This window comes from Lissotriton vulgaris, chromosome 7 (assembly GCF_964263255.1).
Source record: "Lissotriton vulgaris chromosome 7, aLisVul1.2, whole genome shotgun sequence".
Lineage (NCBI taxonomy): Eukaryota > Metazoa > Chordata > Amphibia > Caudata > Salamandridae > Lissotriton > Lissotriton vulgaris.
In genome coordinates, this window is record NC_141695.1 from 1,688,820,525 (window position 1) to 1,688,836,470 (window position 15,946).

General features: G+C 45.2%; 1 protein-coding gene across 7 annotated transcripts in view; it reads left to right on the forward strand.

Annotated features, from left to right (window-relative positions):
* Positions 1-15,946, forward strand: part of MYT1 (myelin transcription factor 1) — a 124,414-nt gene that overhangs the window by 45,878 nt on the left and 62,590 nt on the right. For all 7 annotated transcript variants that reach the window (XM_086932793.1, XM_086932796.1, XM_086932797.1 and 4 more), the window contains exon 2: positions 12,631-12,731. In XM_086932793.1, the coding sequence (XP_086788919.1) occupies positions 12,631-12,731 (101 nt within the window). The remainder of the gene's footprint in view (positions 1-12,630; positions 12,732-15,946) is intronic.

The following is a 15,946-nucleotide window of genomic DNA, read 5'->3' on the forward strand; positions in this document are numbered from 1 at the left end:
TGGATAAAAAATTGTGAGGGGGGAAATACAGCACATTTCTGGTACTGCAGCGCTGATCCCGGGGGCTGGAAAACGTACAGCATTACTGTATTATTTCCATTTCGAGGTGCCCAACAATGAATGGGCGGTCATATCGCAAGCTGCTGTGGCGGTATTTACAAGGGGCGGTCCTACAAGCAACATAACAGTCCACGCAGAATGAGGGTCCAGAACTATGCGATCTGTCTTTTTTCAGAGCCAGTTTACTTATTTGGCATAGCGCTGGAATTGTGACAAAGGCCATTTCACAGCGCTACACAACAGAGAATAACCGAAGGGCCATTCCGCACGGTTTGCCATGCTTTTCGTACCTTTTCCTGCCCCTCGCCTCCTGTTTGATATCCCCCCACCTGCTGGGCGCGGCCTTCTCGCTCGGCAGACCTGGGCAGGGTCCACCTGGCTTCTGCGGTTTCGGGAACAGATGGCGCCCATTCATGGTGGCGCGGGCAGCAGATGGCGCGAGGAGGTGTCATTCTTTATAACAGGCGTGGAAAAACCATTCCGTGGCAAACGTCAACGGTGTGAAGTGCTCAGGTGCAGGCTGGCAGGGGACGCTGTGTTCACTGGCACGGCCGGTCCACTCCCGGGCTTTCGCTGAACGCCTGATGCATTCTGGGTGAGGCGGGTTTAGGTCACCATGGTTTTAGGAGTTGCAAAAGGGAAAGCTGGCGTTGCCACGTAACTGAACCTTCAGGTCCTCTTCATTGCTCTCGTGTAGGCACGGGTATGCGGATATCTGTCGGAGGAAGGCCTGAGTGCCCTTTTTTTTAACCAGTACCATTGGAATTATGGATTTCTCTACCACCATGTTTTCCGCATAATTATGGTTCGGACGCCTCTGGCACATAATCCAAATCTGTTTTGTAATCTGCATATTATACCAATTTTTCTATTTTTATTTCTAGCTCAAATTTATGAAAAGTTAGTAAAAAATTCTGCTACATGTTGCTGAACAGCGGAAGGTTATTCAAACAGGTTGATTGGTCACTTTTCAGTTGCTTATAGCTGTATGTGGGTGTCAAACTGGTAGTGACGAGATGAAATCGTTGCCCATATGAGTAACAATTGGAAATAATGAGGGAATACTGTCACAAAAGATGCCTTTTTGCCACATAATTTGGTCCTCTCTTGAGGCATAATTTCAGTGACCTTGCTTATGACAGATACTAAAATAAAGCTGGTTCCTTCGCCTGGAAAGATTCTTTCAAGTAATACATTAAACCTTTACCTACGTAGCACTCTCTGTATTATACTGTAACATTTAATTTACGCTTTGAACTCAACAATACGCTTTTTAGGAATAGTGCTGTACAAATCCAAGCACTACATTTACACGTTTCAGTTTCACTCCATGTTATTGAGCTCATAGGATGAAATGCTGGATCGTTTCTACCCTGATGTGTGGCTTGAAGGCCCCGCAGATATGTCTGCAACAGGCTCATTAATCCTCTGTGCTATCTGATCCCTGCAGAAGATATCCGGTGTGTTCCAACTCCTAGCTCTTTCGTTGATTACATTGTCAGCATCCACCGAGGAAGGTTACAGGCTGAAAAACGTCACTCTTGTCTTTATCCATTTGACATGGTACAAGACCCTCTCTTGCCTAATTGCATTCATACACCTACGTAAAAAGGTGGGTCTGTTCTCTTCTAGAGGGCTTAATTGTGGTTTCTGTCATAAGTGGCACTTCAAACCCGATGTTTTCTCCTAAACTCCGTTGATTAACCAGGCCCCTGACGCTTTTGCCCATAATCTGCATAACAAGTATCAAAATGGACACTTTTCTTTCAAGTTCTTTGTGTATGGGGCAGGGAGAGGAATGGATAAAAAACAGGGGTGAATTTCTTTAGAAGAAGGTAAACCTAAAAACCTTAGAAAGTCGCAAAAGTGGTACTGTCTGTTGGCAACAAAGGGAGTTTTTGACAAAGTCAACCAATCAAAAAGTACTGGCAAAGCCAAATAGATCTAGGTTTATTGTGCTAATACATGCAGAGTAGGAAGCCTGCATGTAATGACAGAGAGGACTATTGGTGTAAAGTAGTCCCTAGTGCGGTTCAATGCAAGTACTGGAGGAGAGGTAGAAGGATACACCCAAACAACCAATAGCATTTGGTGAGCATTGAATATTCCAGTGAGTTGATCCAAGACATGACTCAAAAAGTCTCAAACCAGTGTCAGAAAGAGTCAGGTCGAAGAAAGGCAGTGGAGAAAGAGGTGGACCCAAAGTCCAGACTATGGATATTGTTAGCAATAGTTCGGTTTGACTGTTGCCCTGTCAAAACCAAAAACCTAACCAGCAATGGCGAAGACAATAGGCTCTTTCAATGCCATTACCAGATCTTGTTGGCTTTGCCAATGCTTTTTGCCAATATTTTTTTCTGCTCTAGCAAAAAGAAAAAACGTGTTTTCCGATGCTGGAAAAAAAGTGATGGTGAATATGTATTCAGGCGGACCGCAACAGAGGAGCAACCTAAGAGCAACGGAGGAGCTGGGTTGCGGGTGAGGGGCTTAAATAAAGAAAACAAAACAAAAGAGTCAAGCAGGGCCGGGAGTCACAGAGGATCGACGAGCAAGCTTGAGGGTGCGGGAGCAACAAGGACAGCATGAGAAGTGATTACGTAAGTGGAGAAACAACACATGAGGAGAAAACAAGAAAATATGCACTCCTATAGAGTGCTAACACAAACTAATAAAAAGTGGTTTCATGAGGTGGTGCTATGGAAGGATGTAAGTTAACTACTCAAAATGATGTTAAAGAAACTTTGAACCAGTGAGGGACAAACACAAGAAGAGGAAAGAAAATCATCCAATAAGATCCAAGCGAATGACCTTGACAAGGAAGCCAACCAATGATAAGCAATGGGGCCGACCCAAAACCTACTGTAAGTAAAAGTATTGTCCACAATAGGTCTTCAACAACTGAAAAGTAAAACTTAACTATAGGTGAGACCCAAAATTGAGTACCTGTCAAAGCAATCTAAGCATACATCCAGCACCCTCCACAGGAAGTCTCTGTCCAGCAAATTAGATCCTAATAAGATATCTTGACTCTGTAGAGGGAGCCTGTTTAGTAGTCTGTATAGTGTCAAACTGATAGCTCACAGGTAACTCAAGGGTTGAGTGCTTGATGCAACCCTTCTCAAAGCTCACTACTCATGTGTGAATCAATTCCTTGAACCCCACCTTTTAACCAGGGGTGAACTGGCGAGTGGTGCAATCAAGGGGTTCCCCAACAGGACACTGCCTCTGAAAGGCATACAGGGACCGGCAAGAGTCTGTTGAGTGCACCTCCTTTAGGACACCCGAAATGCTTCACCAACCAGAAGAGTGAGTGACACTAAAATGAAGAGTGAGTGACACTAAAATGGGGGGACGCACCTGTAAAATGTACCTAGGGGCACCCAAATCAGGCCACCTCACATATATATACATATAAGTCTTAGCGAGAATGAGGACAGCCTGAAGTGCATGGCCTCTTGCACCAAAGGACTCTGCCACACCCCTCCATGCCCCCCCTGCACTACCCCCACCGTCAATTGGGTTTACTATAAAGAAACATCTTGGTGGAGCAGAATCGATGTTGCCAGATTTTTAGAATATCTAATTCACGTCCCAGGGATCAAGTTGATGGTGGGCACATATATACGTATATGGCATTTGGTAATCCTGGGTCTTTACTTTGCCAAGATTACCCAAAAATGTTAAGAAGGGGACCCACCATACGAAGGTGCTTCCCTTCCTTTTTTCATTCCATCTTGGTTCCTGTGCGTGCAGAAGGGGGCTTGCGTTCCTCTGAAGGTGGCTGAACTGGGAGACAATGAAGGACAACTGAGATACTGAACACAACTGCATGCTTCATACTTAGGATGCTGGGTGGTGGATAGAAACCAAGTGGAGACGCGGAATAGTTTAGAAGCCTCCCTTGTGCAGCAAAGTATCTGCAGCATCCAGTCAAGCCTCTCTCTTGTTTCCCAATCAGGCAACACACCTAGCCACAATGGCCATTTATTCCGTCCTTCACTGAAGTCCACCAGCTCAGCTGGCCAATATCTGACCTGATCTGCAGGAGAGCTTCAGCTCCCTATATCATCAATTGTTGCTCCACTGATCACCACATTTTGCCACCAGTGACTCAACTGGTCACCACTCCTCTCAGAGTTTCAACTCTTACAGGTCATCGTTCAAAAGGTGACAGACCAACAGCTAATGCTGAGTTTCCATACATCCGTAAGCCCCACATGGACAAACTGGCAATATGTAGAGCGGTATGGTCACCACCAGTCGCCAAACGTCAGTGACCGAGTGTAGGCAGGTAGGAGCAGACAGTGGACCACTGACCCAATAGTGAAACTGGAAATGTCTGAGAAGCTAGGGCCAAGGGCAAGCAAGAGCCCTTGTTGTAGCCAAATCACATAATGTCTATTTCCTCAAACGAGTGCTGAACAGACACCCACTGAGCCACAGTAAAACTGCTTTGACTCTCAGTATCCCAATCTTGTAATATTTTAATGGCTAAATAGAAAAACAAACCCGTGCAGCTGGGCATCGAGGGAGCTAATGGGAAACTGGTAGATTCCTGACAGATTGGCCCTTCGGATAGGTCGGTGAGGCTTGTAAGGATTTGCCCAAACCCCCGAAATCTCAAACCTTCGCTGAATGCAGCACAGGCACCTCCGAGCCGCCATCAGGATGCTTTAACTCCCAGCACCCCCTTCCACGAAATATGTTTTTGCTTTCGTAGAAAAATGAAGCGGTGCAGCGGCTGCCATTAGCGGGATGGATGGGGAAGTTGGAGCGTGATGTAGAGAGAACTTGCTTTGGCTTCCAGGAATTATTTGAAGTAGCAGGAAAGCCTTAATTTAGCTTGCTCTGCATAAATCAGCCAGCACTGAAAAGGGGAGCGAAACTAATGGGAAAGCGTGGCTGTGTATAAATGTCAGCATTTCGCAGCCTGCGGCAAGCAATTCCGCTGCCAGCCCCCAGCATCCTGCAGAGCACAGCTAAGACAGCTGAGTGGATGTGGTACCCGAATATCGTCTGACGTAAACATCCTGTTCTATATGTTGTCTACAAAAATACCATCCTATCGGTGTTAATAGGAAATCGACACCGAGTGGGAGAGTATTTTTATAAATAATATTTAAGACATTATTTTTGATAGAAGATATTACAGTATGTGATATGCTGACATTCAACCAGCTAAGTGAATCAATAATATGTTACTGAGATGTATTCATTACCTGCAGCTACAGGTTCTAATCCCCATAGAGTCAACTCTTTTCAGCTTTCTGTGGTCGCCAAAAGGAGGACTAAAGAGCTTGGATATCAATTAGGTGTCTTTAACCCAAAGTCACAGATCCAAGCCTAATTCAAGAAGTGCTACAAAAATAAGGCAATATTACTACACAAGGCTGTCCTGGGATGTCAATGGGAATCTAATTTTCAGAAAGTGTTCAAAAGGCTGTCCAGGTACATCCTTCTTCTTTTCATTAAATAAATAAGAATATAATCATGTTTGTTAATGCACTTAAAAAGCTTCATAATCTTAAGTACTGGACAAAAGGCGAGTCCGTTTTAGAAAAACCGTTTCGGCCTGATGAAGGGACCGCCAGTTTTGTCGAAAACGTGAAACTAGAATGATAAATTCACCCAACAGTGATTAGAGATTAGCAAAAACTAATAGTTGGCAACCGGGCCATATTAACAAGATTGTCATACAACACAGCAACATACACCCTATAAACCCACAGATAACTGTAGGATAATTTCAACACTCCATCCAAATAAAAATATTGAATCTAAAATGCAACACTGGATTATGATGCTTATACAGAAAACAACATGTTACAAGCCACGCAATGGACAAGCAACCCCAAACAAGAGATACAGTGATAGTCCTTGGACTCACCCATGTACTGAACCACTAAAAAGATCTTCGAGGATCCAGTTCATTTACCTTCAAATTACATTTTGTTTTAGAATGTAAGACTGAAAAAGACCCCAGGATCACACAACCAAACAACAACAAAACTGGCCTACACACTTATTGCCAATACTGTTGAGTGTAAAGTTTGCAAGCTGGTGTGTGTTTTGCTGTCTCATTTTCCTGCTTCTCATCCTTGCACAGTGCTGCGCTCCTATGCATCGCAAGCCACTAACATGCACAGTTTCTGTATAGAGCACATGTATTTTGTTGCTTCGCCAGCCTGCTGGGAAGGCTTTGCTGAGCAGGGATGGGGAGCCCTCGGTAAACACTCCTTGAATAATTCATAAGGGGAACAAATTAAAATTTCATAAAAAGCTCTGGGTCATGGGCATTAGGGAGGAGCAGCATTACTCATTCCCTTTGCTTTCCGTAGAGCCACGTGGATCGGGTATTATCGCCCGCAGAAGTAAGAAACGACACAGTAGGTGTTGGGTTAACCTTTCGCCAGGAAGACTTTGTTCTGTTTGCTAGAGAACACCTCTTCTCTATCTCCATCTCAATATATCCACGATGATCTTCATGGCAATCATTTATCAAGATTTGTCCTTTGGTGATCTACACTCTATCAATTTTATCATTCAGTGTACAACTAAAGTGAGAGATTTATCGACTGGACAGGGCCTCTGAAAGGCTGGTAGGGTTGGGAGAAGTCAATCGAATTTGGTCATCCTAAAGTTGTTCTATCAGGGTTTCAGAAGTCAGTCTTAGATTTTACTCTTTCTTGAACCGTTCAGCCTTTTAAAGACCTCCCACGTGTCCAGGGAGAATCGTCACCAGCACCATGTATATCTCCAACTGAGGTTGGTTGGTCAGTGCATCTGACACATATATCTGTGAGCAACCCGCAGGTCATATTTCTGAATCTCAGCAGATCCTGAACTATCCTTAATTGTTTTTAGATAGATTCATAAATCAGTACAACTGAGGTGGGAAATAATCATCTTAAATAATTTATGGCAGTGAAAGACTGTAGGATGGTGGCATCAAGAGCTAGCAAAAGCAACGAGATGATGGTCAGAGTGCAGAAACTTTTCAACCACTCACCCCCAGTCAAGAGTTCTGGGCTTAATCCATCGTTCTTTTGCTCACTATGCCACCCCAGTTTGGACCAAGCCATATGCAAATCAGTCCTGACCTTGCTCCTCATGGTAATAGTCCAGCCCAAACTACCCAGGCAGGTCCTCCCTGGACCGGAAACAAGCATCCTGGGACCGGTTTCGGGGTATCACCCCTCATCAGCCAGGCTAGCTTGAATCCAGTGGCACAGCGAGCAAGAGCTACACAGAATATGATTTTTGAGAGCGCTGGTATTAATTTCGAGAGGCCGACTTTGCCTATGTCCTGAACACAAAAGTGATGAGCTTGCACAGGCTGGAATAGTACTAAATTAACCTTTTGCTGATAGGGTTTGGTTAATGCAACAACTTGTGAACTTGGCAAGGCGCTCCAACAGCAACGAAGAGCATCACTTCACAAGGGAGCGACAGAACAAAATATATACAACAGGAGTTGTCCAAGATCGCTTTGTGGTTGTGCCCAAGCCGGAATATTTCATGTCAACTTCAGAATGAAGCCCTAATCCGTTGACTAGGTGAGGAGCGCTGCATTCATTCATCCACTTCTGCTGTCTCTCCCTGACACACAGCTCAAGTCTCACACTTCTGCGCACTCTGCACAATGCGAGAGGCCAGAATTCTGCCAAGTGGAAGAAAATCCATTTGCTGGAAACAAGCAGAGAGCATTTCTTTTTCGCAATCGCCCGTGATAGCATTTTAATTGGTTTAACAGCACTGGTGGAGAGATTGATTTGGAGTTGAGGAAATCTCCATCACGTGAGGAGATATTCAGAAATGTGCCTCTGCAGATCCGGGCCCTGCCCTCGCTACAGAGACTGCTCGAGCTGTATTTTTGGCTAATAAATCACCCATCAACTGTGTGGGCCTGTCAGTGCAAATGCAAGAAGTGCTTAGGGGCTCTGAAGAGGAAGCAGCCGAAGAATGCCTTTCGGAAGGAGGGGGCGACCCGGGCGAGGGGGAGGGAGAGCAACAGAGAGAAGAAGAGAAGGACTGAAGGAGGAGGGAGAGAGCGACAGAGGAGATCGAGAGAGAGAAGAGGATTGAAGCAAGGGAGGGGGACAGAGGAAGTCAGGAGAGAAGAAGAGAAGGTCAGAAGGAGGAGGGAGAGGGCGACAGAGGAGATCAAGACAGAAAATAGAGGGATTGAAGGAGAGGGAAAGATCGACAGAGGAGATAAAGAGGGAGAATAGAGGGATTGAAGGAGGAGGGAGAGAGCAACAGAGGAGATCAAGAGAGAGAATAGAGGGTTTGAAGGAGGAGGGAGAGGGCGACAGAGGAAGTCAGGAGGGAGAATAGAGGGATTGAAGGAGGAGGGAGAGAGCGACAGAGGAGATCAAGAGAGAGAAGAAGATTGAAGGACTGGGCGACAAAGAGATCAAGAGAGAAGAGGATTGAAGCAAGGGAGGGGGACAGAGGAAGTTAGGAGAGAAGAAGAGAAGGTCAGAAGGAGGAGGAAGAGGGCGACAGAGGAGATCAAGAGAGAGAATAGAGGGATTGAAGGAGGAGGGAGAGAGCGACAGAGGAGGTCAGGAGGAAGAATAGAGGGATTGAGGGAGGAGGAGAGAGCGACAGAGGAGATCAAGAGAGAGAAGAAGATTGAAGGACTGGGCGACAGAGAGATCAAGAGAGAAGTGGATTGAAGCAAGGGAGGGGACAGAGGAAGAGCAAGAGAGAAGAAGAGAAGGACTGAAGGAGGAGGGAGACAGAGGACATCAAGAGAGGGAATAGAGGGATTGACGGAGTGGAGGACATCAAGAGAGAGAATAGAGGGATTGACGGAGTGGAGGAGATCAAGAGAGACAATAGAAGGATTGCAGGAGTGGGCGACAGAGGAACTCAAGAGAGAGAATAAAAGGATTGAAGGAGTGGGGACAGAGGAGATCAAGAGAGAGAATAGAGGGGTTGAAGGAGTGGAGGAGATCAAGAGAGAGAATAGAAAGATTGAAGGAGTGGAGAAGATCAAGAGAGAATAGAATAATTGAAGGTGTGGGCGACAGAGGAGATCAAGAGACAGAATTGAGGGATTGAAGGAGTGGAGGAGATCAAGAGAGAATAGTAGGATTGAAGGAGTGGGCGACAGAGGAGATCAAGAGAGAAGAGGATTGAAGCAAGGGATGGGACAGCATGAGGGAAAGAGAGAAGAAGAGAAGGACTGAAGGAGGGTGCGGGTGACGGAGGAGATCAAGAGAGAGAATAGAAGGATTGAAGCAAGGGAGGGGACAGAGGAAGAGCAGTAGAGAAGAGAAGGACTGGAGGAGGAGGGAGAGGGTGACAGAGGAGATCAAGAGAGAAGAGGATTGAAGCAAGGGATGGGACAGCAGAAGAGCAAGAGAGAAGACGAGAAGGACTGAAGGAGGGAGCGTGTGACGGAGGAGATCAAGCGAGAGAATAGAGGGATTGAAGGAGTGGAGGAGATCAAGGGAGAGAATAGAAGGATTGAAGGACTGGGCGACAGAGGAGATCAAGAGAGAGAATAGAAGGATTGAAGGAGTGGGCGACAGAGGAGATCAAGAGAGAAGAGGATTGAAGCAAGGTATGGGACAGAGGAAGAGCAAGAGAGAAGAAGAGAAGGACTGAAGGAGGGAGTGGGTGATGGAGGAGATCAAGAGAGAGAATAGATGGATTGAAGGAGTGGGCGACAGATGAGATCAAGAGAGAAGAGGATTGAAGCAAGGGAGGGGACAGAGGAAGAGCAGGAGAGAGAAGAGAAGGACTGAAGGAGGAGGGAGACAGAGGACATCAAGAGAGAGAATAGAGGGATAGGCGAATGCACTAAGAGGCATAATAATAGTAGGCATGAGTTGCAAAGCCCTGAATTACTAAAAGGCAGAGGTAAAAGGAGTCAGAAGTTGAACATTCCAGAAAGCATTAGGATTCACAATAATAAAAGGCATTAGCTGCACGTTCCAGAATTACTAAAAGGCAAAGTGTAGTCATGAGTTGCACATTCCAGCATGCATTGGGATTTACAATAATAAAAGGCATTAGCTGAACACAATAGAACTCAAGAACACTGAACATGCATATACATCAGAACAGTCAGCCATCTTCCTCTTTTGTTGCTGCTCAAGCACAGATAAGTATATCCATATCCTACAGACTTTGATATTGTTTGTGGGATGGTTTGGGTGGGATATTGTCATTGATGTGAGAGTTATTGGATTTTGGGATGTGTGTGAAACTATTTTGATGCAGATTTATCATATTAATGGTATATTATGAGTAGGGCTCCCGGTTTTATGGTATTTATTTTATCAACATTTCCGTCTGTATTTATCCATATTTATTTTTGGGCCATTTTATCTGTATTTATCCATATTTATTTTGTGTTTTGCGTATAAATGAAGTTGAAAAACTGTACATTTTCATATTTATTTAACTGATAGGCACGCACTCATACTTTGATGTCTGTCATGTTTTAGCTATTTAAGCTGTGAAATATTACATAACAATACATCCACTGGTAAATACTAGCATTATACCATAAATGTATGTTGACATGCTGTTATATAAATACATTTTGTTCTGTTTTTTAATTTACCATGCTGTCCATAGGCTCAGCTGCTTGCCTATAATTCATCAAAGACAGCATGGAGAGTCACTTTAAAGGAGCACACTTTTCTGTATTTATACACTTTTAAAAATAAATGCAGACAGAAAACCCATTGTTTCTGTCTGTATTTATATATAAAAATCCGTAAAAACGGAAAACAGGGAGAAATAATTATGAGAGATGGAAAGTACTTGTATCGTCATGAGTTGCACATTCCAGACTGTAGAAGGAACCACAACAATAAAAAGCATTAACTGCACATTCCAGAATTACGAAAAGGCAGAGTGAAGTAATGAGTTGCACATTCCAGAATGTTGAAGGAATCCCAATAAAAAAGGCATTAGCTGCATATTCTAGAATTACTAAAAGGCAGAGTGAAGTCATGAGTTGCACATTCTAGAATGTAAAAGGAATCACACAAAAAAAGGCATTAGCTGCACATTCTAGAATTACTAAAAGGCAGAGTGAAGTAATGAGTTACACATTCCAGAATGTAGAAGGAATCACAATAAAAAAGGCATTAGCTGCACATTCTAGAATTACTAAAAGGCAGAGTGAAGTCATGAGTTGCACATTCTAGAATGTAAATAAAGGGCATGAGCTGCACGTCCCAGAACGCACTAGGAAGCACATTAAAAGGTGTCACAGCTAATTATTACATAGAAAGTCAGATGGAGAGATAGGATGACTAATAGGTCTCAAATCATGGCTTCACTAATGAATCCCTGTGTGCATCAGCTGGTCTCCATGCCAAGAGTGGCGCTGCATACCCCTCATCCGTTCCCAACCACAGTCACTTGCCAGCAGACATTTTGGGTGGTAGTTGGGTTAAAAGGCGGGTCCTCTAAAATGGGAATGGTCATTTCCCATCTGTTGACTTGTTTAACAATGTCAGTCACCCAGCACTTTAGCTTCATTACATGCTGCCAACATGCATTGAGAAGACCCCTGTGAGGAGGCATATTTAAGTATGCCAGTGAAGCAGGATATCAAAAGTCCAGAGCCGAGAGGCAGGGCTTGTGCGCAGTTTACCCTTGTCCACTGCAGTGCCAGCATACCTCTGTCTGCCCCTTGCACAGACAGTCCTCAATGGCCCACTCAACATAGCCACTATAACGTGGACAGCATACAGTTTGGATCATTCGCAACCTTCCTGTAGCGGTCGGTGGTGGGAGTGCTGCCGGCCAGTGACGTGCGGCGTGGGAGGGGGAGGGTGGGGTGTGGTAAACTACGGAATACGGCCAAATGCAGGTAAGTAAACATATAAATGAATAGAACTCATTTTGTTGCACTCACTGCATCGCCAAATTCGATGCAGTGCGTGCAACGAAATTCGTTTTATTCATATATATGTTTACTTACCCGCATTTGGCTGTTTTCCGTAGTATATTACCCCCCTCACTGCCCATCCCCCATCCCATGTCACCGCCCGGCAGCTACTCCCACCACCGACCGCTACTGCAACCTTCTCTATTTTATCCAACAACACAGCCCACCCCACACACAAAAGAACACGCAATGTCATATTTTCAAACATTATAATTGTTTAGCTGTAAACAGCCACCGCCTCCCTCCAGAGAAGACATTGCAAAACAAATAATAATTCCAATGAGATAGCTTCAGCTCTTGGTATATTATGGACAGTCGAACAGTGGGGAGGAGAATGCTATGGTCGTCCGATAGTAATCCTGTACCTAAAATGTATGTGTTGGCTTACCTTTCATTGGTTAAAATACCTTCAAGGCATGTCACTCTCATATCCCACCTTCCTGCAGCCACAGAGATCAATTCTTTGAACACCACTGATTTGTGATACCCGTCCCAGTTATTTCCTACTCTTAGAAGCTCTAAGTCTTTCGAAGATTGTGCCATATAATGCCCTGTCTCAAAAGTTGATTCCTTGTGCATGAAGCTTGCGTAGTGCCGCAGACTGTTTGGCCATCTTCTCACAGACGTTTTATTCCTTCTAACTACAGAGAATGAGTTCCGGGGCGAGCTGGTGAACCAGAGGTGGACGAGGGGTGAGAAGGTCAGCAGCTGCGAGACAGCCAAGAGACTACAGAGTGCTGCCCTCAAGGTGAGTGTGTCACATAAGGATGGCATGATGTGCCTTCCTGGTTTAGACAGGTCACCAATAAACAGTGCATACAGGCTGGTATCTCCTGTAAAAAAATGTAAATTGATAATTGTATGAATACCGCTGTGGAACCCTTCCTGGCTTTCCCTGTGAGGCGTCCACTCCTGGGCACTCCCAAGGTGGAGGCCAGGCATCCTTAGCGTTGTGGGGGCCGTTGTGGAGATTAAGCAAGCTATTGCCCAGAGTTGCAGAGTGGGACTCCATGATTGGAATAGGCACCAAGGCGAGAATTATCAGGTCCGTGGAATTTTTGAGCCCAAGACCCGCCGAGGCAGGGAATTGAACCCTGGTCCCGGGCTAGACCTCTGCATCAGGGTCTGCCGCTCTAACCATTGAGCCACACTTCTCCACTCCTGTATGTTCACAAGTGGTCAAACATTGATAACGGTGCCCATACAAAATGTCGTTTACAGGACTAGATGCTGTCAGAGTGGCACTAGGGGTTTTCGAGCTGTGTACCTTGGTTAGATAAATCGAATGACAGGTCATCCAAATCGCAAGTATCGTATATACAAAAAGAACAGGAGGAAGACACAAAGGGATAGTGTGGGTGGGAGGCACGCATGATGAGAGTCAATGCTGAGGCACTTGGTACATACCCTAAAATGACCAGAAGACCTATGAGAAAACACTTACAAAAATAAGAAGAGACAGTAGCAAAGCCCTTCTCAAAATGTAATGGAACACGTGGCTCTAACATGCAAAGAACCAACTGGGCAAGAGAGCCCACACCAGCGGCCCAAAGGATGAAGGGGCATGCAGTGATCCTCAGCAGAAAGTAGGCACAGAGAGGGGTGAAGGTCTGGTGGTCATGGCTCAGATTTGTGTGAAGGAAAGGCCCCACCCATGCCAGCCCCACCCATGCCTTGCTCCTACCTCACTATTGCCTCTGTGAGTTCTGAGCACCTAGTTGTTTCCTTCTGGAGATTAGTTGCCCACTTGCGGTAAAGATACCCTGAAACTGCTGCCACTACAGGGAAGTCACATGTTTGATAAGCAGGGAACCAAACTGGTTGACGATGATGTAATAGTTGCATATTCAAAGACATCACCATTGCCTTCAGCAGCTGAGGCAAGAACTGCCCTGGCTGGGTAGGCTTGGGAGCAAAAATCCCATTACCATGAAGAGGCACTTATCAGTTGAACACGGGCAAGTAAACGCCGTAGAGGAAGACACAATCTGGCAATGAAGGTATGGAAATAAGACATTTGAAGCAGGTGAACACTTACTGGACTGTTGAGTACGTCTGGCAAAACAGGTTTGACCCTGCACTGCAGAAGGCTGTCATTAAGAGATGATCATATTGGACACAGGGAGAATTTCCAACAGGAGGGTACTGTAAAGAAGTTGACAGGGCTGAGTCATTAATATCCTAGGGTGGTTCACAGGCCCCAGTCGGCTCACAGAGGCATCTGCCTGTCAGGAATTCTGCTGATCTCCCTACAGGCGCGACTATAAGTTTTGATGTGATGAACTGAACCCAGCTTTCCTATCACCCTGTAGAGGAGCTGCAGTGACACCAATGTGTGGGGTGCTGGTTGATAAGAAGGTGACAGTATAGTTCTTATCAAGGAGGGGTTGCGTAATCGCTGTTATGTTATGTTGTAACAGAACAAGGAACAAATCTCAGCTACTCTGCATGCCCCATCCACCAGCCATTCAGAATGTCAGCCAGTCCTTCACTTGGTTGAAATGAGAAAAGCATCCTTGACTTTGCGAAAACACCCGTCGGTTGTGCAGAGTCAGCACACTTCCTGCAAGGATGGTGGTACCTCCACCAAGCACGTGCGAGTCGTGAAATGTGTCCTCGCAGCATGCGGCTAGGACTGTGATGAATAGTGCATGTGCAATTGTGTTCATTCTGCGGCGAAGGTTGTTCGTTGACCTTTCTGCAGAAGTCACAATGACACAGAACACAATGTTCCTCCAGATACCACAAGAGAAGGCGCTGGATTGAATTTCTCTGATCATCCTGAAATGAGATCTGTGCAGTACAGTGAAAGCAGATCGCTCACAGTTGGCCTGCCTGTAGAGAGAACCGACAGCAGATGGACCCCTTCCTCCTTTCATGCACTCATGATGCCCACTTTCACAGTAGGATTTCTCAAGCACTCCCCAGAAAGCCTGTGATTGGGCCTTGTTGTCTTAGGCCCTGACATGGAACCAGATCCAAAGTTTCCAGGTCACAAGGCATTTTGAGGGGCTTAGCAGTGACGGTGCGGAAGATTCTGGGTAAAACAGGAATGATTAGGGGTTTCAAGAAGATGTTATTCATAAAAAGAAGCACCAAGAAAATTATTTATGAAAAATGCATGCAGAAGGAGGCTAATTGCAGCCCACAGGTCTCGACAGGGAAGGCACTGGTTGGTGAAGGTGACTGGCATGCAGTGCCAGGAATATTTATCCGAGACAGTGAATAGGAATACTGCTCTCTCTGCCAGGGCCACTTGTCCCTCAGGGCGTAACCGCTCTTCGCAAACCACAGCTCCAAGCTGAATGTCTGTTCCAGAGTTAACATGTGTACCTTGGCTCTTTTCGGAAGCAGAGCTAAACATGAGGGAGTAGGCGCAAAGCTCCCATGCTGGAGGAACAGAGTTTTTTCCCCAAAGGGAAGCCCATGATATGCATCCCATTGTAGTGTACTGGAAGGACCGGTGACCAATCTAGGGAACGTGCCCGTTGTTTATTGAAGGTGAGGCTGATTCGAAATCCCTGCTATTTATTTATTTTGTTTATTTATTTTGAAAGTTTTATAGAGCGCGAACAAGACCCTTGCGGGTATCAGAGCGCTTTACAATTAGCTTACAAAGGCAAGATGTAAAGGAAATAAAAGGACCGTAAGAATAACGTAAAAATCTTAAAAAAAGAAGCGTGCAAGGAGTAAAACAAGGCCATAGAGCATGGTGGTAGAGAAAATCCTGGATAACAGGGCAAAATCAGATAAGGTGCAGAAACTAGCTCGGTGTAGAAGGAAGAAGGGAATACATTGAACATGAGAACATCAAAATATATGGACCAAAGTTTTGTATATAACAAGCCAGGCTTTAGAATGGTAGGTAAAAAGGGTGAAATAGGGGTTCTTCAAACAGTCATGTAAGGCAATGTTTACGTAAATTTCGCCATCAGGATGCCTTTTACTTCCAGTTTGAAAGAG